Source organism: Pelmatolapia mariae, linkage group LG10_11, assembly GCF_036321145.2.
Source record: "Pelmatolapia mariae isolate MD_Pm_ZW linkage group LG10_11, Pm_UMD_F_2, whole genome shotgun sequence".
NCBI lineage: Eukaryota > Metazoa > Chordata > Actinopteri > Cichliformes > Cichlidae > Pelmatolapia > Pelmatolapia mariae.
In genome coordinates, this window is record NC_086236.1 from 58,483,746 (window position 1) to 58,508,070 (window position 24,325).

Below are 24,325 nucleotides of genomic sequence, written 5' to 3' on the forward strand. Positions count from 1 at the left end.
GGCCGTGTGGGGCAGATAAATGAACACCATTAGGTTTAAAACATCCAAAGGTGTATGGGCTCACGTTGGTTGGATGCAGTCGATTGTTCTGGCTGTTGCCCCAAAATCTGATCCCCGTTTCCATAGAATGACTGAGCTTATGACATGGGTCACTTCTTGGCCTCCTTAACTGAGATTAAATCAGATTAGCAAAGGCAAACGCACAAACACACACTCACACACACGCACGGACACACACAAACTAGTTAACTCAATACTCCGGTTACATAGTCACTGTCTGATGCTCTCTGTCTGTCCCTAAAATTTACTTTCAGATATTTATTTTAATTTGTTGTAATGTTTAAAATTAAAGACAGCAGACACTTTTAATGTAAGCCAAAATGTAAAAAAATATATATATAACATAAAAAATAATCAGTACAACCAAAAAAATAATACTTTGTTCTTTGTAATAATCTAATAATGATCACATTTTTTACTTAAAGTATTGTATATTTAACTTAAAATACAAGTCTCCTACACACAAAAAGACGAAAAGAGGGATTACAAATAGATTATTTTATTTTTAGTTTATTTTATCAGGATCCCATTGGCTACAGCAGAGCAGCAACTTATGGCATGGATCACTTCTTGGCCTCCTTAACTAAGGTTAAATGAGCTAACTGAGTTTATTATTTAAAAAAAAATAATAATAACTTCCTTGTTTAACTAGCTATTCGTGTAATAATAAAAACACTAAAAATAACTTGAATTTAAAAAATAATCGGTGTTTCGGTTCGATATGTTGGGATATTACCCATATAAACTGTAATTCTGAGGCTGGTGTGACAAGGTCACTCTGGCATTCCGGCGAGGCGCGTGCTCGTGTCTAGTTGGGAGCGCACAGCACGGCAGGGTGGACGCGCACACCAGCGACCTGAGGGCTCGCGGACAGAGCACCAGCACGGGTCAGCTCGCGCAGCGCTATTAATCATAAAAAAAATAACCAAACAGCGGCTGGTTTAATAAGGAAACAGCCCGAAGCACCAAACTGACGTCGCGCTGGTTTCATGGGAGGACGCTGTCAGCAGAGAGTAAGTGCTGATTGAATTTCACTTTTGAAATTTTGCTTTTCCTTAAATTTGGCTGATTGAAGGAAGTTCGCAAACACTAATTATGATTACTAACAAACAGCCTGTAATTTTAATTGTTGATATTTATATTATTTCGTACTGTAATAGTCTGAAAACCCTCACATTTCTGCACCTTTAAACATCTGTGTCAGGTTTAAACCACTGTGTGATGTGTTGTAGTCAAATCTCGCCTTAAATGTATTTTCACCTTAATTCACAATGTGCAGAACTGGAGGATTACTGGAGGAATAAATAAAGAAGCCAGTGGTTTGGGGTTTTTTTTGGTTTGTTTTTTAAGAAAAACGAACAATGTCAGAGAGATAAGGTTGCCTTGTGCACCCAAACTTTAATCCTTTTCTGCCTTTGTGAGTCATAACCTGATAGGAAACACATCTGTATTTTTTTTTAAAGGCTTTAAAATGAGGCAATACTTAACAACAAACGAGTAAAAATGTGAAACACATGTAGCCTCCATCATTTTCAACCAGGTTTATTTGCAGGCAGCACCGGTAGGTACAGCAACGTTAAAGTGACATAGCATGGATCCGGATTTTTGAGGGTGGCACGTGGTCGGACCGCAGGTTGGACCAAAGTACGGGATTATGAGATAACATTTTCTTCACCCAGCCGATTACATTTTTAAACAGCATTAAAGACCTTTAGGTGACTGTAAAGGAAACTAAGACTACTGATCAGTGCATAAATAGCACTGAAAGTTGGCAGTTTGTTTCTTATAGTGAAAAGATATTAACGGATAGATACGTAAGCAACATCCATAAAGTTGGGAGAAATGAAAGTTACAGGGGAGAGAAAAAGGAAACAATCAGAGGCTAATGTGGCTCAGTATTTCTCCCCATCATGGGTCAAGCTCCAACCCTGTGCTCACCTCACGTAATGCAGCTTGACGGTATATTTTGGTAGAACCCCCTTGTTGGTAATTTCATACACACACACACACACACACACACACACATAGTCTGGTTTGCTATCCTCGTGGGGACATCCCATTGACATAATGCTTTCCCTAGCCCCTTACCCTAACCCTAACCATTAAAAATGAATGCCTAACCCTGACCCTTACCCTAAACCTAACCATAACCTAATTGTAACCCTGACAGTAAAACCGCATTTTGAGTGTGAAAATTGCTTTCAACCCCGAGGGGACCTGGATTTTGGTCCCCACGGTGCAGAAAGTCCCCACCAGGATAGTAAAAGTCAGATTTTGGTCCCCACCAGGATAGTACGAACCCATACACACAACACACACACACACACACACACACACACACACACACACACACACACACACACACACACACACACACACACACACCTGTTTACAGATTTAACTTTTTGATTCCTTTTGTAGATTACAGCATATCACCAGTTATCAAAAATAACTACTTTTTAGGTTTTCAAAGGAGATGGAAGAATTAATGTCAGCAGGATGATTCACTAAAAATATTAAAATATGCATTTGATGCTATTTCTGACATTTTTGATAAAGCTTCTCTGCCTGTTTTCTGCCTTTATGTCACAATATTATCGTTGTTTGTTGCCTTAATCTAAAGGTATCCTGTAATTTTACTCTCCTGTAGTTAATCGTTGTATTAGTCTTAGAGGTTCTTGAAATTGAACTAGCACTGGCATGTTGCTGGGGTGCATGTTATGATTGTCGGTTGGAGGAGATGGAGGTAGGAGATGGTGTTGCACAGTATCCGACAGCTGAAGAGGATTATATTTAGTTTATAAGAATAAACAATAACGATTTTAAGCTGCAGTTTGACTCTTCATTCATATAATGTATGTAGCCTACACGTTGACTGTAGTATAGTGTCGCCTTTATTGCATATGGCCTCACTGAATCGTTGTTTGTGCTTTGAACAGATCGGTTAAAGCTCTGCATATTCATTGGATGCCGGGGTATGTCTGCACCTGTGGGGTCATGTGTATTAGCGGTGGCAGGGTACAACACCATTTTTAGATTTCTCTCCAGTATGGGGCAGTCATTTTTTTTGTTTTAATATAATATGTATAAGATAAAATGGGGGATTAGAAGCAGTGTGAACTTATTGATGTTGGTTCTAACATTATCGGTCCTGTCTGCATGCTTTTCAGCCTTCTGAGTATTTTCTTAATTAGAAAAGTGCTGTGTTGCGTTTTAACCACCACATTGCTTTATGCGCTGTCTTAACTCTGAGATTAACATTTGGTTGTCATCACACAATGACCTCTGTCACAGCGAACAGCTGAGCGAGGACCGGCAGCGGTAAATTTTCAATTAGATGGAATAAGGCTGAATGCCAGGATGACCGCATGCTTGTGCTTATGATCAGATGCTGCTGTAGGAGGGTGTGTGCACATTGGCTGGCAGGAAATTGGTAACTACTTCACCCTAGCTGTGCACAGTAAAACATCTGTTTTACTGGAAAACAATGTTCCAAATTTTAAGGGTCTTTTTCTCCTGACATACATTTAAAAATTCATTAGCTCCAGCTGAAATGTTAGCAGTCTGGCTGCACTGCAAGTAAGGTAGGATCCCTGTTAAAACTGTTTGCTATGAGTCAAGCAGTGATCTTACTTAAAGGTTAATATGGGCTGGGGGCCCATAGTGTATATTCAGAGCACGGTTACTCTTCAGTATCATTAGGAAATGTTCAGCCTCACGTCTTTCTCCATCAGTGTAAACATGGATCAGACAACACAGTAACACCACCTGTCCAATGTTCTCTATACTCCCCTTATTCCGCTGAAATGCGTTTGACCCATTTGTTTTTAAGGAGATGTTTACTTGAAAAAGCTCAAGTTAAAGCTGAACTGTGGAGCAAGCTTATTTAATTTCAGTTTAATATCATAATAAATTCACGGCTAGTTAATGCAAAGTTATAGCATCATGTATTAAAGCCATGTTAACTAATTCATATATTTTGCTTCTCTCTTTCTCTTGCATCTTTGGCACAATTATATACTAACAGACTTTTCTTATCAGTAGCTGTTTGTTTTGCATGCACACATTCAAAGCAGACAGTTATATTTTATATACAGTCTGTCAAATCACTTTTACTAAAAATCTCCCCGTAGATGACCTTTTTTATTCCAAAATAGCATTTCTGTAGGGTTCTTTTTTTTTGCAGAGAAGGAATTTCCATTCTCTCAAAGATGTTTTTGTCATAGGAAAAACTGCATTTAAATAACACAAATAAAAAGAAACTGCAGCAATATCTGTATGAATAATTCTTGTGCATGCTGAATTTGCCCTTTGCTGTTGCTGATGACCACTTATGACCACAGGGCACCCCCTCATTATGAATCCAGGTTTAATCCCAATTCTTTCTCAATTATAATATTACTTAATATTCTGATGTAACTGCTACTGTTTGGTAATGTGAACACCTGCCAGCTGTAGCTATTGTAACATAAATTATTGATTAGATCTGGAAAAAAGGTCACAGCAGTGTTAGTACATTTACTTACTTATATATGTATATATATATATATATATATATATATATATATATATATATATATATATATATATATATATATAAGATAAGATAACCTTTATTAGTCCCACACGTGGGAAATTTGTTTTGTCACAGCAGGAAGTGGACAGTGCAAAAGTTATGAAGCAAAAATTAGAATAAAATAAAATAAGAATAAATACAGTACACAACTGTACAGAATAGAATAAAATAGAATACTATATACACTAGAATAAAATAGAATAAAATATACAATAAGATAAAAATAGAATACAAATAGAATACAAATGCTATATACAACTGAGTAAAAATACAATATAATATATATACAATATATATATATATATATTCAGGCTTTGCTTATAGATTTTCTGGAGAAATTTCTTTGTGCATATAGAACCTCACCTGCCTTGCGAGGTGAGGTTTCATATATAAATTAAGCCTAAATAAAAGACATGGAGAGAAAATGGCTTGACAATGAGCCAAGGGACGCTGCGAGAAAGGGACAAAGACCCAATCTGTGTCCTGGTTTCTGACCTCCACTGATCAATATGACTTATTGATGTCTCTCTGTATTACTGTGGCTTCACAATGTAGAGGCTCGCTTAGGTTCTGTGTTGTTTGTTGTATTCACAATGGTGATAAAACCTAAATACCTTAAAGAGCAAAAATGGGATGCGAAACTTTCTGGCTCAGATTGTTTTCTTGAAGAAAAAAGGAAATAGGGAGGCTCAGCCGTGTACCAGAAGAGGCAAAAATACTGATGGTACTGCAACGAGAAGTTTATTCAATACATCTTTCAATGACAGTCAAATCATATCCTTTGCAAATCTAATCTGGCCACATAACACTTTAATATGCCAAGATAATCTGGATAGAACGAGGACAGGGGAGGTGCCATAGAGAGGCAAAATAAATCATGAGAGAACCGGTGTGAAAGAAAGCACAGAAAAGTAGGTGGTGAGAGTAGATTAGTGTGGTCCTGCACAGGAACGATAAATACTATCATTAAACCACCTGTTCTGTCAAGTCAGTGGGTTAATGTTGTGATCAAAGCTATTCCAAGCACTAACAACCTGTGGATATGCTCAAAATTTCATTATTAACACAATCTAACACTCCCTAGATTATAAAGGACATTATTACAACAGTTGTTGGGTTATCATTTTGATGCTACAGTTACATATGCTGGTATTTCTGTAAGTTTTCACTTTGTTTGCTTAAGAAAAAAAAGTTAATATCACAGGAGAATTAAAAAAAATATATCTATATTGTATTTCTTGTTACAACAAATGGCTCAGCACAACACAACACCTGTCTGTATGAAAAATAAAAGTAGGAAGGTGTTAAGAGAGAAACAAAAGAAGTAAATTTAAAACAAATAGTATACTACGCAGGGTTGTAGCAAATACAAAACAAATATCAAACAACCAAGCAGTGACAGATGTGATCAGCAGTGACCTTGTTGTAAACAGGCACCAAAGGTTTGCAGTCGCTGATGAGATTTCAAACCACCGAAATGACTCAAGAGTTAGCAAAACAAAAACTTTTCCCTTGAATGCAACAAGCAAGTCAAATATACCAGCGGAAAGACTTTCCAAGACATAAAAATGTTTTTCTTTGCAGTATATGGAAGGACATCATAACACCCATTCAAGCAGGCTTTAACAATTTTTGATATCCTGAAAGTAGAGATGAAGGGTCCATTTTCAAAGACATTCCCAGTTTTCTTTCCATACCCCATGTCTATCCAATAGGATAACAGTTTTATATAGTTACACACAGTTATTTATTTTTTATGTTCTTCTTCACTGATGTCTACACCGAATGGCTTTTTTGGCTGAGCCTTGAAGAAGCATTTTCTCCACTGCTGATATTGTCAGATTAGCACTGAAAGTAGATATCTAAAAAAAGTGATGTTAAGGTAGATGATAATTCTTTTGTATTGTTCAAAGAATAACAAGGTAGAACATTAAAACAAATCCTACATTTTCATTATTGCCTTAAGTGCCTGAACATCTTGTCCTTCATCTGACAAGGGTGGAGGAGAGTAATGCCTGAATTTATAATGTAACCGGAAACCCCTGTTAACCCTATGCCATAACCTTCCACGTAACCTGACGTGCACCTCCCGAGAAATATAACTTCACTTTGCAACGAGTCTAATTGGCATGGAAGGTTACAGCGTAGGGTTAAGAGGGATTTCTGATCATGTCTTATGTAGATTTACCATTGATTTCCTGCTAAATCATAATTTAGTCATAAGCATTCCCTGGAAAAATATTTTTTTATTATGGGCTTCGGTTATGAGGCTTCTGTGCTGTGGTGAAGAAAGAGCTGAGCGTCAAGGTAACTTATTGTTTACCTTGGTTGATCTTTGCTCCTACCCTCACCTATGGCCACGAGCTCTGATTGTAGTTACAATGGAAATGCACTTACTTAGATACAGGGTTCAGTTTTTTGGGAAGGGCTTTTAGTAGATCTGCTACTCCTTCAAAAGGAGCCAGTTGAGGTGATTCAGGCAGAGGAAAGGTCTTTGGGGCATTAACCAGACCACGAGACTGAACCAGGACCTGCTGGAGAATGTTGCTGGCGAGAGGAGGGTCTGAGCATCTCTTCTTAGACTGACACCTGACAACCCAAACCCAGATAAGCAGCAGAAAATGGCTGGATGGCTTTTGTCCTTAAGGCGTTAACCTCAGCTATCCTATAATTCATAAAAACCTTTCCTTTTGCATTGTTAGTCCATCAAAAGACGGCACACACTGAAAGTTCAAAATCTTTAGTATCAAATAACCACATTTATTCATTTAGTGCTTTTCTTGTCCTTAGACTAGTTAAAGATCACGCATCCATATTCAGTTTGCACTCAAAAGCACTAAAAAGTCTAAAAGTCTTTAGACTGTGGGAGGAAACCTACACAGTAAAGGGAGAACTGTTGGGGTTTGCTGTGTGATGGGCAGAGTAGATTCTTCTGGGACTCCTGGGACTCAGAAGCCAAAAAACTGCTTTATTGTAAACGCTTACAAAAATAAAAAGATGAGCAGGTCAGGAGCAAAATAATCAAAACTCTTCATAGAAAACACAGGACTAGGACAAACACAGCTAAGAGGGATAACACAACGAATAATAAAGGGGAGACTCGGACAATATATATATGTATATACACACTGAGTAATCGGGGAGATGGGAAACACCAGGGAACACAGTTGAACAGAACTTACTAACGAGACAGCAGGGGAGCAAAACTGAACATAGGACTAAAGACTATTAAAATAAAACAGGAAGTGACTAACACTGAAATCAGAAGACTGAATAATGCAGAATATGGAAATAAAATATAATATTATAAAAAATACAGAAATAGAAAACCATTAAACAGCTGCACACTTCCTGCTGTGAGGTGAAGCAGAGATAAGGTGATACTGTATGTTGTAGGTTTGTAAATAAAAAACTGTAAAAAAAAATCACCATGTCCAACCCAGCCCAAATATTTTTAGTACAACATACAACACTGAATTTGAAAGAACATATCAAGTAGTCACCTATTTGACTATTGGTTTTTATTCTAATTGTGCAAAGTACCATAAAAATTTTATACAACTGTGAACTGCATCAAACCTGTTCCAGTGTAAAACAAAACCTTCAAGGATATTTCTTCCAGTTTGAATAACCTTTATGATAGCTAATATCAGGGACATGGTTTTGCTGTAAGGGATTTGTTTGGTCAAAGGACTGACAGACATGATTAGTCTGATCACGTTGCCCAGTTTTCGTCATATAAGGCAGGGCTGCAGATGAGATGCTTCTCTGGAAGCAACAACTTCACACATGTAATTTTCCCACATAACCCTCCATGAATGCTCTTGTATGAGGAATCATTTGAGATATTTGCCACCTCAACACGATAAGGTTAGGCAACACAACGATACATACACTCTCATATCAGCCACATGCACGCCTCTCTCATCACCTACTCCAGCGGCTGTTGCGAGTCGTCAAATGACAAGTCAGCCCAGAGATAGCCGATGTGAGAATTTGTTCTTTGGTTGGCACGAGTTACAGTAGAAGTATCAAGGTCAGGACTGCCTACTGGGTTATTTCTTTATTAAGTAAATACTGGGCAGCATAAGAATGTAAATCATAAATCACATTATCACAATGTTAGTGTGCGGTTTGGTGTAAAATTCGACCATAAAAGACTTTAGGGTTCAGTTTGATTTCAGTCTGGCGTTCGAACAATTTCCACAGTGTTGCAGTCACATGTTATATATCAGTTTCTACATGAGGATGTGCCAGGAGCATAAAGACGCATTTGGATGCAGCTCTCAAAGCAGGATGATACTCATACTGACACATACTGTCATATTAGTATATTTTGTGTCCTTCTGTTGTTCCTTTATACTTTCAGTGGAGGTTTTCTGTATTGCACCAGATTATTACCTTTTAACATAAATGCTAATGTGCTCAATCTGTCATCAGTTTGAGTACAAGGGCAGAAATATTAATCTGTGCATCTAAATCTCTACAGCATCTGTGACTCTGAGGACATTCAGGCTGCCAACAAGTTCCTCAGCAGTGAAATATTTACTCCACAAGTGTTTAAATAAAGCAAGTCTATATGAACTTTAAATAAAGTACTGAACAAGAATAACCAATAGTGTTGTGACTGGTTGCGCTGATTGAATATTTTTGTTGTAGCTGGCATCGTGTTGGAAATGAGGTGAATATTTCTCAGTGGGGATGATTGTGCTGCAGGAGTGATTACTTCTCCTGCATTAATTCTGAAAGTGGACTACATGCAGCTTATAGTCAGTTTTTCAAGGCTGCAGATAGATGTCTAACAATTACAGTAAGCTAGCTATGTGAACTTTGTCTTATCTATTTGATCTGTATTTTCATCTTCAGGTGCTGTTACCAGTAGGTTACAAAAACAATAATATCATTGCTGAACATTGATGAATTAAAAGTTATTATGAACTTAATGATTTCTTTCTTTATTCCTGCTTTTAAAAATAAATGTCACATTCTGCAGTATAGCTCACCCTATTAAACTGGAGCCACTGCTCTTTATAGTCAAGCATCACAAGAGTAAATCATGGTATCAGAGCTCCATCAATGGTACTGACTTATTTTTAATTGCTTATGCACAGCTTTTTGCATACTAATATAGACTCATCTGCCACTTCATTAGTTACACCTTGCTAATACTGAGTTGGATCCCTTCTGCCTTCAGATCTGCTTTAATTCTTTGTGGCATAAATTCAACAAGATGCTAGAAACATTATTAGAGATTTTGCTTCATATGGACATATCAGCATCACACAGTTGCTGCAGATTTGATGGCCGCTTATTAATGATGTGAATAAGAAGATGGTTACACTGTGTCAATAAAGTGATGCTTATGATCAGCAACCAGACCAATCTAGACTGTGTCAATTAAATGGTTCTCATTTGGTACTAAGTGTGCCAGGAAAATATCCCTCACACCATTTACATCACCAAGCAACCTGAGTTGCTGACATAAGGCAAGATAGATGCATGGTTTCATGTCGTTTATGCTAACTTGTGACCCTACCATCTGAATATCGCAGCAGAAATTAAGACTCACCAGAGCAGGCAGCATTTTCCAATCTTGCAAATGGAAGTTGCCTAATTTTGGTGAGGGTATATGAACTGTAGCCTCAGTTTCCTGTTCTTAGCTGACAGCATCCAGTTTGGTCCTCTGCCACTATACCCAATCTGCTTCAAGATTTGACGTGCTGTAGATGCTCTTCTGCATACTGTGGTCATAACAAGTGGTTATTTAAGTTATTGTTGCCTATATCAGCTCGAAAAACTCTGGCCATTTTTCTCTGACCTCGGGTATTAACAGTGAATTTTCACCCAGAGAAATGCTGCTCGCTGGTTAGTTTCTCTTTTTCTGGACATTTTCTGTAAATCTTTGAGATGACTGGAAAATTCCAGCAAATCAGCAGTTTCTGAAATGCTCACCAGCCGATCTGACACCAACAACCACGCCACATTCAAAGTCACTTAAATCACCTTTCTTCCCCGTTCTGATACTCGGTTTGAACATCAGCAGCTCATCTCAATCCTGTCCACAAGCCTAAAAGCATTAAGTTACTACCATGTGATTGGCTCATTAGAAAACTCAAGTCATAGTTTAAAGTTAGGCTGAGCATTTCCAGTGGGTTGACATTTGTTAGATGCAATTACTTAGTATATTCTACCTTTCCCCATTTCTTTCTATAACACAAGTAGCTATTTGCAAGACTTCAGATGATTAGCAGATAGGCCTCTCAGTTGCCTGTGTAACACAACACAAGAAATAAGTGAGCTATTTCTTGTGTTGTGTTTTTTTACATTTTTTAATGGTGGATACATTTTAATGGTCGTTGCAAATATTACTGCATAACATACGGATATAAACATGCATTTTTCTCTTTGTTTCTCTTCTCTTTTTCTCTGATAGGTACATCTGGGTCAAGCTACAAGAAGGTCTGATTTTTCATCTTAACACTATCCACAAGAAAGCAACCCATGAACTGCATTTGATAAACCAGAGGGATACACTAACAAAGGTAAGTGTCTGATCAACAAACAAGATTTTAGCAGTTTAGCTTCTCATTGCCTTTCGACTTTGCAACATGATAATTTAAACTAGTGCTGATACTTCCTTCACATTTATATTCTCATTTTTGTTTGTTCTAATTTCTTTTTTAAGTCTGCAGTGGGTTAGGTGTGACGGTCCAAACATAAAGGAATACAGAACAGTCACCGAAACCTCAATAAAGGGAAACGGAATAAGAAGCAGACTATTTCATTTCCTTCTTCTGTGACTCTTCCCTTCCCTCAGATCAACAAAGCTCAGTGCTCTCACTGAACATGTGTCAAAAAAGGAGGCCAACACTCAAGCAAAGATGAACCCCTATGTTACTTCTCACTTCAGGAGGGATCTCTTCCCCCATTTTCATTTGTTGTAGACTTTTTGTTTACCCTGCTTTTACTGGTTGGATGCAATGACTTGCTCTGTATTTGGAAAGTTATAGCAACAGCTCCTGCTTCTTGCTTTGCTGTTCTCTCTGTACCTTCAGCAGTGCACGGTTATGGTTGAGTAACTGATTTTGTTCACTGGTTACTAAATGATTATGGGTTGCATGATTTTTACACTTTGTCAGGATTCAGTTGTAAGGGTCTCTGGGAATGATTGGGCAAGGTAAATGATAATATTACAAGCACATCCTTTTCATTATCAGATGTATTTGCATGTTTTTCTTGCTTTACTCAAGCCTTTAGTAATCATTTCGATATATTGATGATTTTGTATACTTTTGCATGCTCATTAGTTGATAACTTGTGGTTCACTTTAAAGATTCTCTAGCATGCTGATGTTTTTTGTTTTTGTTTTTTCCTTTTTTTAAATATCTGCAAATAACTTTTTATTTGAGGAACCTCTTTGATGCTCAAATAGCCTTCGTGATCTGGTTCAAACAGGGATGCCAAGTAAGAGTCTACAAGGCACAAAAACTGTTACAGCCTCCTGCTTAGACATACACCTGACCTGTGAACTCTGGAGCTTGACCTCTGCAGAAAACAGATCAAATCAGGTGATTGCTGTACTCAACCTTTGACTCTTTATAAATCTTCCACGTAAAGCTAAGTAAGTTTAGAGATAGTCAAAATAATCATCCTCTGTTGTTTTCTTCATTTTTTCTAATCTGTTGTCAGGCGTAGGTGATTTCTCAGCCCTAACGCTGAGCTGTGTTGAGGTATATCTTTGTTGTGGCTGTAAATGTAGTTATTGGCCAATATTATCCAGGAGGCAGTGCACAAAATACTTTGAGAATTTGACAATGGCCATTAAACAGTTTTGCAGACACTTAAAAAGAACATGTGAAATTGTAAAGGCAGTGACATGATTGGAAAAGAAATGGCAAACAAATCATGTTTTTTTCCAGTTGGGTCCCTGGTGTTGGGAACAAAAGTTGTATTTCCTTTATCTGTGAAAAAAAGTGATGAGAATAGCTTAAGCCAGCTGAATCAAGATATCTTGGCAATGAATTATGAATGATAAATAATAACAGTAGAGATTTGATGGTTTTGTATTGTCTTTTTCATCATGCCCTTCTCAAGTGGTTGTGAAAGTGGAGAGAAGTTTGATCGTAAGAATTGGCATGTTTCTTTCTTGTTTCAACTGCACGTTGGAAGTTATCATACTGTTTAACCTGAATTTGGCCTTGTGTTCTCTGCGTACGTTGTATATCATCACATTTCTATCCCATTGTCTTGCTCCATTGCATTATCAGCTTATAGTTTTTGAAGTGTTTATCAAATGAGTCCTGCTCGAGCAAAAAACCTCAAGACTATCCTTTTAGTGTTTTCAACTATATAGAACCAATCCTGCATGCTTTTCTGATGTATGTCGAAGTTAGCCCAGCTCTACCACTCCTTGTCAAATGAAATTTTGCAGATCACAGAGTTGGACTCTTTGGGCTGCTATTGAAGTCATTCTTTTCAGCTCACCTCCTTTCACTAAAGTGACTGTGATTTAAGGTCATTGGTTGTTACTGAACTCACACTACAAGAAAGCCCATTAGCTTGCTGGGAATCCATTACTGAAAGGACTGACTGTACGGAGAAACAGAATAAAAAGTTGTGGAAGAGACACTGAAGAAAGTGACTGACCAATGGCCTTGGAGGGTGTTATCCTCTGGTTACCATTGGGCGCCATGGACCTACAATTATCTCTGTATTAAAAGAGACTGACTGTGACATTAACACCACACATAATTTCACTGACGGTATCAAGGTGCTTATTCATTACATCAATAAACAAGGCACACTTATAAATACAGAGAACTCATAGCAGATGATGGGGGCAGCACGTGTAAAACGGCGTTTCAGTGCTGTGGTGGATGGGCCAGTGGAGGAGGAGGAGGTCATGAGGCTAGCACAGAGCGCTGCAGATACATCTGGCGGAGGGGGCAGCCCAGCGGGGTCAGGGACCCCAACCAGCCCCTCTCCGACCCATGCCCTCAATGGCAAAGCTCTGCCTCTTCAAAGCAACACCAACAATGCCCGGAGGCATGGTGCCATTGGAGAGTCAGCTGGAGGAGATGCAGGAGGAGAGGGTGGGTTGAGAGGAGGAAGAATGTGTTCAGGGCCCAAGAGTGGAAGAGGCAGTAGTGTAGAAGGGAGAGGGGAAGGCCGTTCTTCATCAGATCAGGATTCACTCTCTTCCCCCTCCACTACCAGCCGCCGGCGCAATAGGCGCTCAACCCGCCGGCCCCGACAACGCTTTGTGGGCAAGGACGGACGCTGCAACGTCACCTTTGTCAACATGAGCGAGAGGGGCCAGCGGTACCTCAGTGACCTCTTTACCACTTGCGTGGACATCCGCTGGCGATGGATGCTGGTCATCTTCACTCTCTCCTTCGTTCTCTCCTGGCTGCTCTTTGGATTTGCCTTCTGGCTCATTGCCTCCGCACATGGAGACCTCTCCATTCGGCTTACCCCCAGCTCAAGTTCATCTCCAGGATCAGGAGATGCTGGCTCTGGAGGAGAGTCTGATAGAGAGGCAGTGGTTGAGGAGCCATGCTTCTTCCAGGTGAACAGCTTCATGGCAGCCTTTCTGTTCTCCTTGGAGACGCAGACATCCATCGGTTATGGCTTCAGAAGTGTGACCGAAGAATGTCCCCTGGCGGTGGTGGCGGTCGTTTTGCAGTGCATTGTGGGCTGCATAATTGACGCCTTCATCATCGGGGCAGTCATGGCAAAGATTGCCAAGCCCAAGAAGCGCAACGAGACCCTGGTGTTCTCCGACACAGCTGTTGTGGCGCTGAGAGATGGAAAACTCTGCATGATGTGGAGGGTCGGAAACCTACGCAAAAGCCACCTGGTAGAAGCACACGTCAGAGCACAACTACTAAAGGTAAGTGGAAAAAATACAAATAATCATACTGATGAAAAAGGAGGCCAGAAAACAAGCCTGACATGAAAAAAGGTCAAAGAAGTTATCTGGTGATTGTAACGGAGACAGGGAAAAGTCAGGAATGCACCAAATAATAGAGGTTGCTACTGTGATAGAGCAGTAGAGGGAAAAAAAGGTCACGGTAGAGAGAAAGAGAGAGGGCTGAGACCATCTGGCCCGTATTCTGTGGACCGTAGTTAATGAGAGCTTGTTTTATTTTCCCTCAGGGGTTAGGAAGATTTACCATGGATTAACTTGCCCACAATTCTTTAACTGAGGACCATTGTCCTTCGTCATCTCATTTCCTCTTGTATACTGTATCTCTGTGGGTTCGGTGATTGTTTTCTATGACTACTGAAGTTTACCCTAATGTTTGTCCTTATATCTGTAGTTTGCATGTGTGTTCCCTCTGGATTTTCTGTAGGATCAAAATCTGTAGCGCATTTTGGCTGCAGCGTGGAGAATTTGATCTCTTTTAATAGCATGACCATATCAAAGTTTAGGCAGGGCAGATGGGATTAAGTTTGAGGATGAAGGGAATACAATTGTGAATGCTAAAACTGGATATTGTTCAATAGCAAGGTTGGGTGAGTGATAAGCCTATGGATTGGCAAGGTGACTAAAGAAGTGCATAGTGAGATTCAGCTGAATATAATAACCAAATGCTAGGCAATTCGGTCAGGATAAGATTATTAATTTACAATGCTTTCATCAGATTACCTTTAGAAAATGTCAAGTGTTACCTTCAAGGTGATATCACGATGTAATTAATTAACCTTTGTTCCAATAATAAAAATCTTTCTGTTTTCTTTTTAATATTTCCTCAAAAGCCTTAATGAACTGAAATATCTAATGTGGGATGTTATATGGACCAAATAATGAGTTTTACATTTCAAACCTGCTCCCAGTCAAGGGTGACACCAGAGGGAGAGTACCTCCCACTGGACAACGTGGACATCAATGTGGGGTTTGACACCGGCACTGACCGCATCTTCTTGGTCTCGCCTGTAACAATTGTCCATGAAATCAATGAAGAGTCGCCTTTCTTTGAGATGGACCAAAAAACGCTGGAGAACGACTCTGACCTGGAGGTGGTGGTCATACTTGAAGGCATGGTGGAGGCCACAGCCATGACCACGCAGTGCCGCAGCTCCTATCTGGCTACTGAAATCCTCTGGGGACACCGCTTTGAACCAGTGCTCTTCGAGAGGAAAGATGGCTACCAGGTGAAAACAGAAGTAGAGACAGAAAACTCTTTTTTTCATTTAATCCTGACACAGCTTCCAGTCTTTAAATATAAGACCATTTTAAGTCATCACTGATGCATAGCCATGACGTCATATATATTTTACCAGGTTTTTTGATAAAATAGGAGTGAAGCTGAGCAAACTAAATATAGTTCAGTGTGTTTCTCCATTTATCATTTAGTAGCAAAGCCTCAGTGGTGCCAAAAAAAGAGTGGAGTTGATGTTTAAAACTTTGATAGTCTTTGATAATCAACTTAATCCTGTCTGAGCTGCTGATTGGGTAATAGTTAGTCAATCTGCAACATTTTGTGTTACCATTAATTGAAAAGGCTATGAGTCATTCTCTTCCCTCAATTCTGCTGTTATATCTCAGATTGCATACTTTCGTGTTTACACTTGCTACTTTCAGCATGTTTACATTAACAAGTATAGCTACATGCAGGGAAATACCACCACCATGGTAATGTGTTCATAACAGTCAAGAAGTTATGTTTTCACTCTCAATAGTTGGCATGTGTTGACGTGTTGTTTGGTGTTAACGTGTGTTTCCTTGCTGTCTGCAAAGTAGAAGCTAGATATTTGGTCAAAGGCTTGACAACATATGTGACAAAGCACATGAAAATGCAAACCGAGAATCCCGGCTGTGCACAGAAACAACCAAGAGATGATGCAATCCAGAACAGCCAGACTTCATCAGCCAGAAAGCATCAGAAATTTAGCATTACACAGATTTTAAAATTAAGCATCAGCAAAAGTAAAATTCTATCAGCCCTAATTGTACATTACATAACATATGTATTGTTTTGCTCCTGGGAGAGAACAAAAGTCACTTTAGGATTGGATCTTGAAAGGCATCGGCATACAAAAATATGCCAAATCAAACATGCAGGTGAATAAGGAAGCACTCAGAAGTAGCGTCTTCTATTCAGCAATAAACATTCTTCAACTAAACATCAGCAGGGTTGTATTGTCATTTTGAGCCTTTTGAGCATTTAACTAAAAGTCACTGTTCTATGCTTTTTTTCAGGTGGATTACTCATTTTTCCATCGGACCTATGAAATCCCGAACACACCTTCCTGCAGTGCTAAAGATCTGGCCGAGCAGAAGTACATTCAGAGTTCACGGTCGTCATTCTGTTATGAGAACGAAGTAGCTCTGCAGCTTGCCTCCCCCGATGGCGAGCTCGGTCAAAACCTTGAGTTTGCCTCCCCACCGACCCGGAGGCAATCCCTGGCAGAACATCTCCACTACAACTGAACGGAAGGGAAAAAGACAGGAAACCGACTTCAGAGAATGAACTGATATGATGATGGGAGACAGAATAGTAGAGAGAACCTTGAATAAACCAGTGTACAATAAAGGATAGGAAGAAATGCTATTTACAGAAGAGGAAGAAATATTTAGTGCGAACATTAGGAAGTTTGGTGTTACTCTTTTGGTGAGTTGGGTTTAGTACACTGACCTAGTTGTCTAATTGGTCCTGGCAATCTTTCAAAATCATTGAAAACTGCTAAGTCTCACATCTGGCCCATCACTACCACAGCACACAGTCTGACACCTGACTGACAAGGGTATGCAACAGCGCCCCATGGTGGCTACCACATGCAATTGACCCTCAATTTTTATGATGGGAAGATTTTGACTTCTGTTGGAGGTAGTGTTTTAGCTTCTGAGGAATGTATTCCACTAAGATGCTCACTTATCACTTTTCTTCTTTTATTTTCTTATGGTAAGTATGGATTATGCACTTTTTGGCATCAGGGACTGAGAATGTATTTGAGATAAGCCAAAGCAGAGCAACAGTAACATGGAGAAACAGCTTTAAACTAGCAGCGGTTTTGAGATGTTTGTTCCATGTAGATGTATTTTCTCTGTGTTGTTTGTTTTTTGGCTTTTTTCCATGTGTGATGCAAAGAAAAAGATGTTCACTGATTGTAAGCTTTTCTTGATTTTAACATTTTGTGTTGAGTGGAATAGCATGATTGTAGGGTCTCAGACCACACAGGTGATCCAGATGTGATGATCGCCATGCATTGTTTTATGGCGCTACTATCAAAGTATGCTGTTATCTCTTATGTCTGTAAAAGCAGCCTCGCTATTGTTTTGGTGTGCTATTTTTGCATTATTGTACACTTTAACTAAGCTATAATACTGTAATCTTTTAAGTGTTGGTGGTGCAGACTGAATAGTGAATATAAGGCAATAGCGTTGGAGACCTACACTCACATCCAGCATCTTTCCATTTCTACAATTCTGCAAGAAGTGGATGAAGATCCAACTGGAAACTACATCAGACTCACAGAAAATTAAATCCGGGTTGTTGGAGTTTTTTGGCTCATAAAATCATGTAATTTCCTTAGGTGGTAGGTGGTGCCTTCATAACAGAGCAGACATTTTGCAAATGTTGAAAATGTGCTTGAATTGTATTTTTTTATCATGTGCATTTGCAAGACGACCACTTTTAGTGTGCAGTATGTGCTAAGATGAAAAAAACTGAGCAATCCCCATATAAACGTGCCGTGATGAATGAATCTTTTACCCGTAATATACTGTAGGCTATGTAATAGTTGCACTTTCTAGATATATTACAAAGCACCTGAGATATTTCTGTTTATTTTAACATTAATAATTAAGAGTAAATAATGCCACCTCAGTATGTAAGTGTTTGATTGCAGCATGTGTTGGCAAAGTGTGGGGACGGCAATGCCGTATTGAGTTTTGACCAGTAATCAGCCTGTCCGACGCACAACCTGGAAACTTGTTGTTTGCACTTTGCACTAATTATGGAGACTAATATCACTGATGAAACTTTACAAAAGCACAGTAGTGTTGCAGGAACAGCACAGGCTAACTTCAGTGCATCGATTGCAGTGTTCTGACTGATAACATATTATCTCTTATAAATAGTGTTAATGCTGTTCCATGTCTGTCTTCCCTTTCACTTCTCTATTATGGCTACCATTTTCTATTTATAGGCTGCACAGGAGGTCATGTCATTTTCTCCCTGCATCCACTTCCATGAAATGTAACTTGAACTTACAGCACCATCACTTTACTATGATGGGACTTTTTAAACACAGCAGAAAGAAATAGACGGATTGATTTGGATTCACTGTTCACAGTACAGTACATTTTATACATATTGTAAAGCACAGAGTAGTATAATGTAATACCTCTTTTTTAAATAAATTAGTGAGATGAAATTGACAAAAGCTACTGTTCTAGGATTTGGGGGGGTTTTCTGAGGAGAAATTTTTTTTTTTTTTTTTTGCTCCAGCAGACACTAGATATATAATTTCAGAGCTGCCTCAGGCACAAAGCACTTCCAGAAAAAAGAGAACTGTGTTATAGAAGAAATAAAACATGGGGATTCAATTGTGATTATTGGGTGTGTCATTATTTATACTCCTTGCACTCTCTGTACTTCACCCAGTTAGCCTATATATGTTTTAAAAGGACATTCCACTGCAGCAATTTTACATGAATATCTTCCTTGTGTTGTACTTTCAGTGATTATTTCAGCCAATTACAGAAAATGTAACTAAACAGTTACTGAGTTATTTATAAAGGGGAAAAAAAACTTTATGATGTAAGTGAAACTGTAGTAATCAAGTGTAACTTGATTAATATGTTTACCCCTTATTTTCTTATCAAAATTCAAATATTAAATGAAAATTATATCACTGCTGATGAATCAGACGTAGAAACACAGCCTGCGAAAAGAATTGTGTTCTGACTAAAAGGACACAGAGCAGGTGTGGCACGGGTGATAAATGTAACCAAGTCAACCAAATATGATTTTTTTAGGGAATATAAACAAGGGTTTCATGCAAATCATTAATTCACTGCTGTTCAGCTTGTTTCCTTTTTTTTTTCTTTTACTGAGCAAGCAGCACGGTGGCACAGTGGTTAGCGCTGTTGCCTCACAGCAAGAAGGTCCTGAGTTTGACTTCAACCCATATGGAAAAGATATATATAAATCTTATAAAGTTTGTATCTGTCTTGTGTGAAACTTGTATGAAAAGCATACAAGGATGAAAACAGATATAAGAGCCCTTGAAAAATTATATAATGAAACTTGTATGTTTTGGATACTTACTAAAACAATATATGAAAGTAATGAGAAAGTGGCCACCTTCATGAGTAAATCATATAAGTTTTTACTATTTCTTTTCCATATGGGAATATTTGGCTGCTGACTTTCTGTGTGTCTCTGTGGATTGTCTCTGGGTGCTCTGGCTTCCCCCCACAGTCCACAGACATACAATTAGTGGAACTGGATTAACAGGTGATTCTAAATTACCCATAGGTGTAAACCCACCCCACCCAATGAACAAATGGGTGGGGTAAAAAAACCAAAAAAAAAAAACATGCCAAGTTGAACAGAAAAAGAAAGTTTTCCTGCTTATGCTATGGTAATTCCTCTTGGGGCATTCTCTAAAGGTTTTCAGGAATTTTTAGGTTTTATTAAGTTTGTGACATGTACGAGGTCTGTATTAGAGAATAGAATAGAATAGAATAGAATAATCCTTTAATTATACCACCAGGGGAAATTTGGTTGTATCAGCAGCCAAAACACACATATACAAACAGAACAGGACACAGAATAGAAGCACAATTATTACATATTTACATCATGGACAATAGTTACCAAAGCAGAGTACAGTACAGTACAGTATTATTGTTACAGTCACAAATACAAGGACTAGACTCTCTATTATTTTACTTTATTTTATTTTATTGCCAAATTTAATATTATTTAATATATGCGCTACTTTTTGTGCGCAAACAAATATATAATTTTAAAGCAGAAGTTGGGATTTCATAGTTTCTCGCTATTACTCTGATATGATTGGTGTAAATATTTACTTATTTACTAACCGTGCTACTCTTGGAAGTTTGGGGTGATCTGAATCAGGCACCTTGAATCAGATCTTTCCAAGAAACCCTGCATTGAGCTTGAAGGTGAAGTCAAACGAATCCGATCCCAGATCAGCGTCTGCAGACACTCGCTGCCAGTCAGTGGTAAACAAAGAGCGCGCAAATCCCCCTACTGTAGCGCGAGAGCGCCGCACGGCACCTGCTCCAGCGCTCCGATTTGCTGTTTGCCATGTCATTCAGAAGAAGCCCCGCCTCACGGCAGTTAGCATTGGTTAAAGGCGGAGACGTCTGCGCTGCTGTTGTCTCGATTCGTCAGCGCGAGCGCTTTATGCCCGTTTTAGGGCGGAAAGGTCCCGTTGTATTCAAGAGGCGGGTCTACGGCTCGGTTCTAGATTATGATTGGACTCGTTTCTCTCTAGACTTGTCTAAAACCCGTCTGCTCGTACTTGGTTGGTCCGCTAGCAGGAAGTCCTTCTCCGAGGCTGAAGCCGCCGACTTGCCCTCAGTGCTCTCTGTCTATTTTATTCTCACCGAGGAGTGTGTGTTGCTCCACTGTGAGAGCAATGCAATGATAAAAGCCGCATATGCGGTACGCTACACACCTATCAGGCAGGAAAATAACCCAAGAAACAGCCTCATCCCGGTTCCCCTCACACCGCAGCCTTATCCACACCTCAAAGCGGAACCTGAAGGTAAGACATTTAATTGCCTTTACTCTAATCCAACTCGTAAATAGCCAGTGTAATATCCTCAACGTATCATTTTTTTAGTGGAGCTGGCTAACCTCGTATGGTTAGTCTAAATGCGGTGGCTTAACGCCTAAATGTGAAACAGCAGAGGGGCTGGGGGCATTTAATTTAGGGTTGGTCTTTGTGCTAAAAGAGCCTTTCATCGAAATGACCTGAAGTCTGGCCAAGAAAAGCAATCTTTCGACCTTATTTTTAACATTCCGACCCATATTACCATAATCTGTTGGTCCACTGTGATTTTTGTGTGATAGTAATAATGGTAATGATGGTGGTATTATTATTAATAATAATAATAATAATAATAATAATAATAATGATAATGATGATGATAGGAAAAAAGGCTGTTTTCGTGGCTGCCACATGCATGCCGTTCACAGTCAATTAAAGGCTGGGGCCCATATGGTTTTTCATGTCTTACGTTCAAGGTGTGGTTGTCTTCGTCAGGTTTTTTTCCCATTTGCGCTGAAGCTACGGTTTAAAAATGCAGGTTAGTTCACAGAGCTCCATCTCCGCAGCTGGACTGCTCCTGCAGGCGCCGCACTGCACTTATTACAGCCAGTCGGTTTTTTTTTAATAATAATGTCACCTTTTCCTCAACGTGTCCGCTTTAAGTGCGCAGATGCCACGGTATCGTCCCCGATGCTGTGTGCCACTTGGCATCAAAGCTGAAGAAAAGGCGTTTCCAGCTCCCCCACCCGTCACGCGCAAGCACCCACACAGTAATTACACGCGCGCACACACATACAGAGAGCAGAGGACCCCCGCAGTGAATGACCTCAGTTCAAACTCACAAGGTATTGTCTAAGGGCTGCTGCTCAGTGTTCAGGGTGTTGCTATGGAGGAGAGCAGTCGAGGTTTGGCAACTCCAGCTGCTGCAGGACGAGTTTGCTGCTTTAGTCCACGATGTACTGCGACAGCCTGGGATACGACCGCCTGTGCAAGGAGTTTGCTCCAAGTTAATCGGTGGCATCGATGAGGCTCAGCAGCATCGTGCACTACAGTTACAGAGCTGACAATGCAAAGACCTGACTGATGATAGGGCTGATTGAAGAATAGCCTGTGGAAACAGGTCACATCTCATGCCTTTTCTCTTCCTAGAGACATAATTCATGTGTCAGTTTGTTTTTTCTAAGCCCAAAACTAACAATACATTCTGGCTGCTAATAAGTTTTACCCCAACCCCGATAGAGCACATTTCTTTGTGGCATTTAGAGGTATTAAATGCATATTAGTCAGCCACATGATTCACTGACATGACATGTTTCTACATTACTACATCAATGCTGGCTGCGGTAAACCCATGTACCTTCTCTTCTCCTGGAAATAGTCTGTATATATAGTCCCAGGCAAATAAAGTGTTTGCTGTTATATTTATTTAAAACTACATTACCCAGAAATATGAGAAAGTAGTAAGAAATAGACTTGGGGCTGAGTGGCACATGTAGGAAGTTTGAACTTAATAACAGCTGCACAGCTGTTTTATGTCACCCTGGGATCACATATTTTCCATACTGACTGTCTGGGTGGTGGCGACTCTTTTGTCAACATGTTTACTCCACACCCACAGTTGTATTAAGGTTACAGGTATGGTAATCACAGGGCTGGGGACAGACGGGCCAAAAAAGTGAGATGAATAGCAAGAATCAAGCTCGATGACATACCTGCCGAAGCATGGAGGATAGGCCTAAAGCTAACACACTCACCCTTTAGGACGGCACGAAAGCCTGTCTGGTCAGAGTTGACTTGTTCAAAGGTAATCCCTTGCGCTTGTTTCAGAGGAACTTGTGTTAGCTCATTCCTTCATAAAACTGAATTCTGTTAATATCAATGACCTCACATAAAAAAAAAATCACCTGCATACTCACCATTCAGGCCATCAGATGCCACAGATTTATATTAACGTGACACTAATAGCTGAAGCTGGGATGCTAGAAAGATTAATCAAAAGGTTAATGTCATTTTAGGGAATGTAATTATCTGTTAACTAACAGATAATAAAACCATCTTACTGTCAGTGGTACAGTAGGTAGGTCCCAGGTTCAAACCCTGGCCCTTCTTGTCCAGTTAACATGTTTTTCCTTTGCTCAAGACGATTTTCTCTGGGAGATCCAGTTTCTCCCGTTATCAAAAACCTGCTTGGTTAATGCTTCCTGTCTCAACCCAGATTAAGATTCTCTTTTGCAAGAAGGTCTTAATCTCAAGAGTTTCGCTTCCTGGTTCAATAGAAGATATGGAAAGTCTTAAAACACCTCTTGGCCCTTATTTGGGTAGATTAAAAAAAAACATTATCTAAACCAACTTAAATATCAGTATCATGAGGACAAAAATGAAATGTGTGCATAGAATCACCAGGCAAATCTGCTAAAAAAAAAAGTATAAATTTGCCCTGAAAATAAGGTTTAAAAAGCTTTTTTAGCTGTTATAACAAATTTGCTTTACACATGAAACATCTGCAGTTTAAGACCAGGAGGAGACTGAAACCCAGTCCTAAGGGTTACAAGCTCCTGCATTCCCAGTTCTATTCCCAGGCCTGGATAAATGGGAGGGTTGTATCAGGAAGGATATCCAGCATAACAGCTGCGCTAAATCAAAAAACCTGGATAATCATCTGCTGTGGTGACCCCTTGGCATTAGGGGAGCCACCTAAAGCACCTATACCTTACTCCACTCCGAGCATCTCTGCTGGTGCCATAGATTTCAGTTCAGCATACTCTGAGCGCATTTTTGACATTTCAGGTTTTTTTCTAGATTAATTTTTTTGGTCTGTTAAAAGTCAGAAAGTATCATAATGTAATAATTTATAATAATGTACATCATCACGTCAGCAGCTCACAATATCAACTCAAAATGTCTTCACTTTACTTTCAGAAATTCAAAGAG

At 39.4% G+C, this 24,325-nt stretch overlaps 2 protein-coding genes across 9 annotated transcripts in view; both read left to right on the forward strand.

The window, feature by feature from the left end:
- The first annotated feature begins 908 nt into the window (after positions 1-908).
- On the forward strand, positions 909-19,180 carry kcnj14 (potassium inwardly rectifying channel subfamily J member 14). Of its 2 annotated transcripts, XM_063488651.1 has the most exons (7): positions 909-1,073; positions 11,070-11,178; positions 11,322-11,813; positions 12,092-12,204; positions 12,731-14,528; positions 15,476-15,793; positions 16,842-19,180. In XM_063488651.1, exons 5-7 carry the CDS (start codon positions 13,467-13,469, stop codon positions 17,070-17,072), a joined length of 1,611 nt encoding a protein of 536 aa, XP_063344721.1. In that variant the 5' UTR covers positions 909-1,073; positions 11,070-11,178; positions 11,322-11,813; positions 12,092-12,204; positions 12,731-13,466; the 3' UTR covers positions 17,073-19,180. The 2 variants fall into 2 exon arrangements, with proteins under 2 accessions (XP_063344721.1, XP_063344720.1); XM_063488650.1 differs by having other exon boundaries at positions 11,322-12,204.
- Positions 19,181-21,256: 2,076 nt separating this feature from the next.
- The window catches only part of myh14 (myosin, heavy chain 14, non-muscle), a 31,477-nt gene continuing 28,408 nt past the window's right edge, over positions 21,257-24,325 (forward strand). For all 7 annotated transcript variants that reach the window (XM_063488643.1, XM_063488645.1, XM_063488647.1 and 4 more), the window contains exon 1: positions 21,257-21,388. The gene's annotated coding sequence lies outside the window, so the exon portion shown is untranslated. The remainder of the gene's footprint in view (positions 21,389-24,325) is intronic.

Bases quoted from the DNA above. Each gene is read 5' to 3' on its own strand.
- kcnj14 (XM_063488650.1), top strand. From the start codon at position 13,467: ATGATGGGGGCAGCACGTGTAAAACGGCGTTTCAGTGCTGTGGTGGAT. The intron at 14,529-15,475 runs GTAAGTGGAAAA...ACCTGCTCCCAG, and splicing joins TCAGAGCACAACTACTAAAG to TCAAGGGTGACACCAGAGGG. The intron at 15,794-16,841 runs GTGAAAACAGAA...GCTTTTTTTCAG, and splicing joins AGAGGAAAGATGGCTACCAG to GTGGATTACTCATTTTTCCA.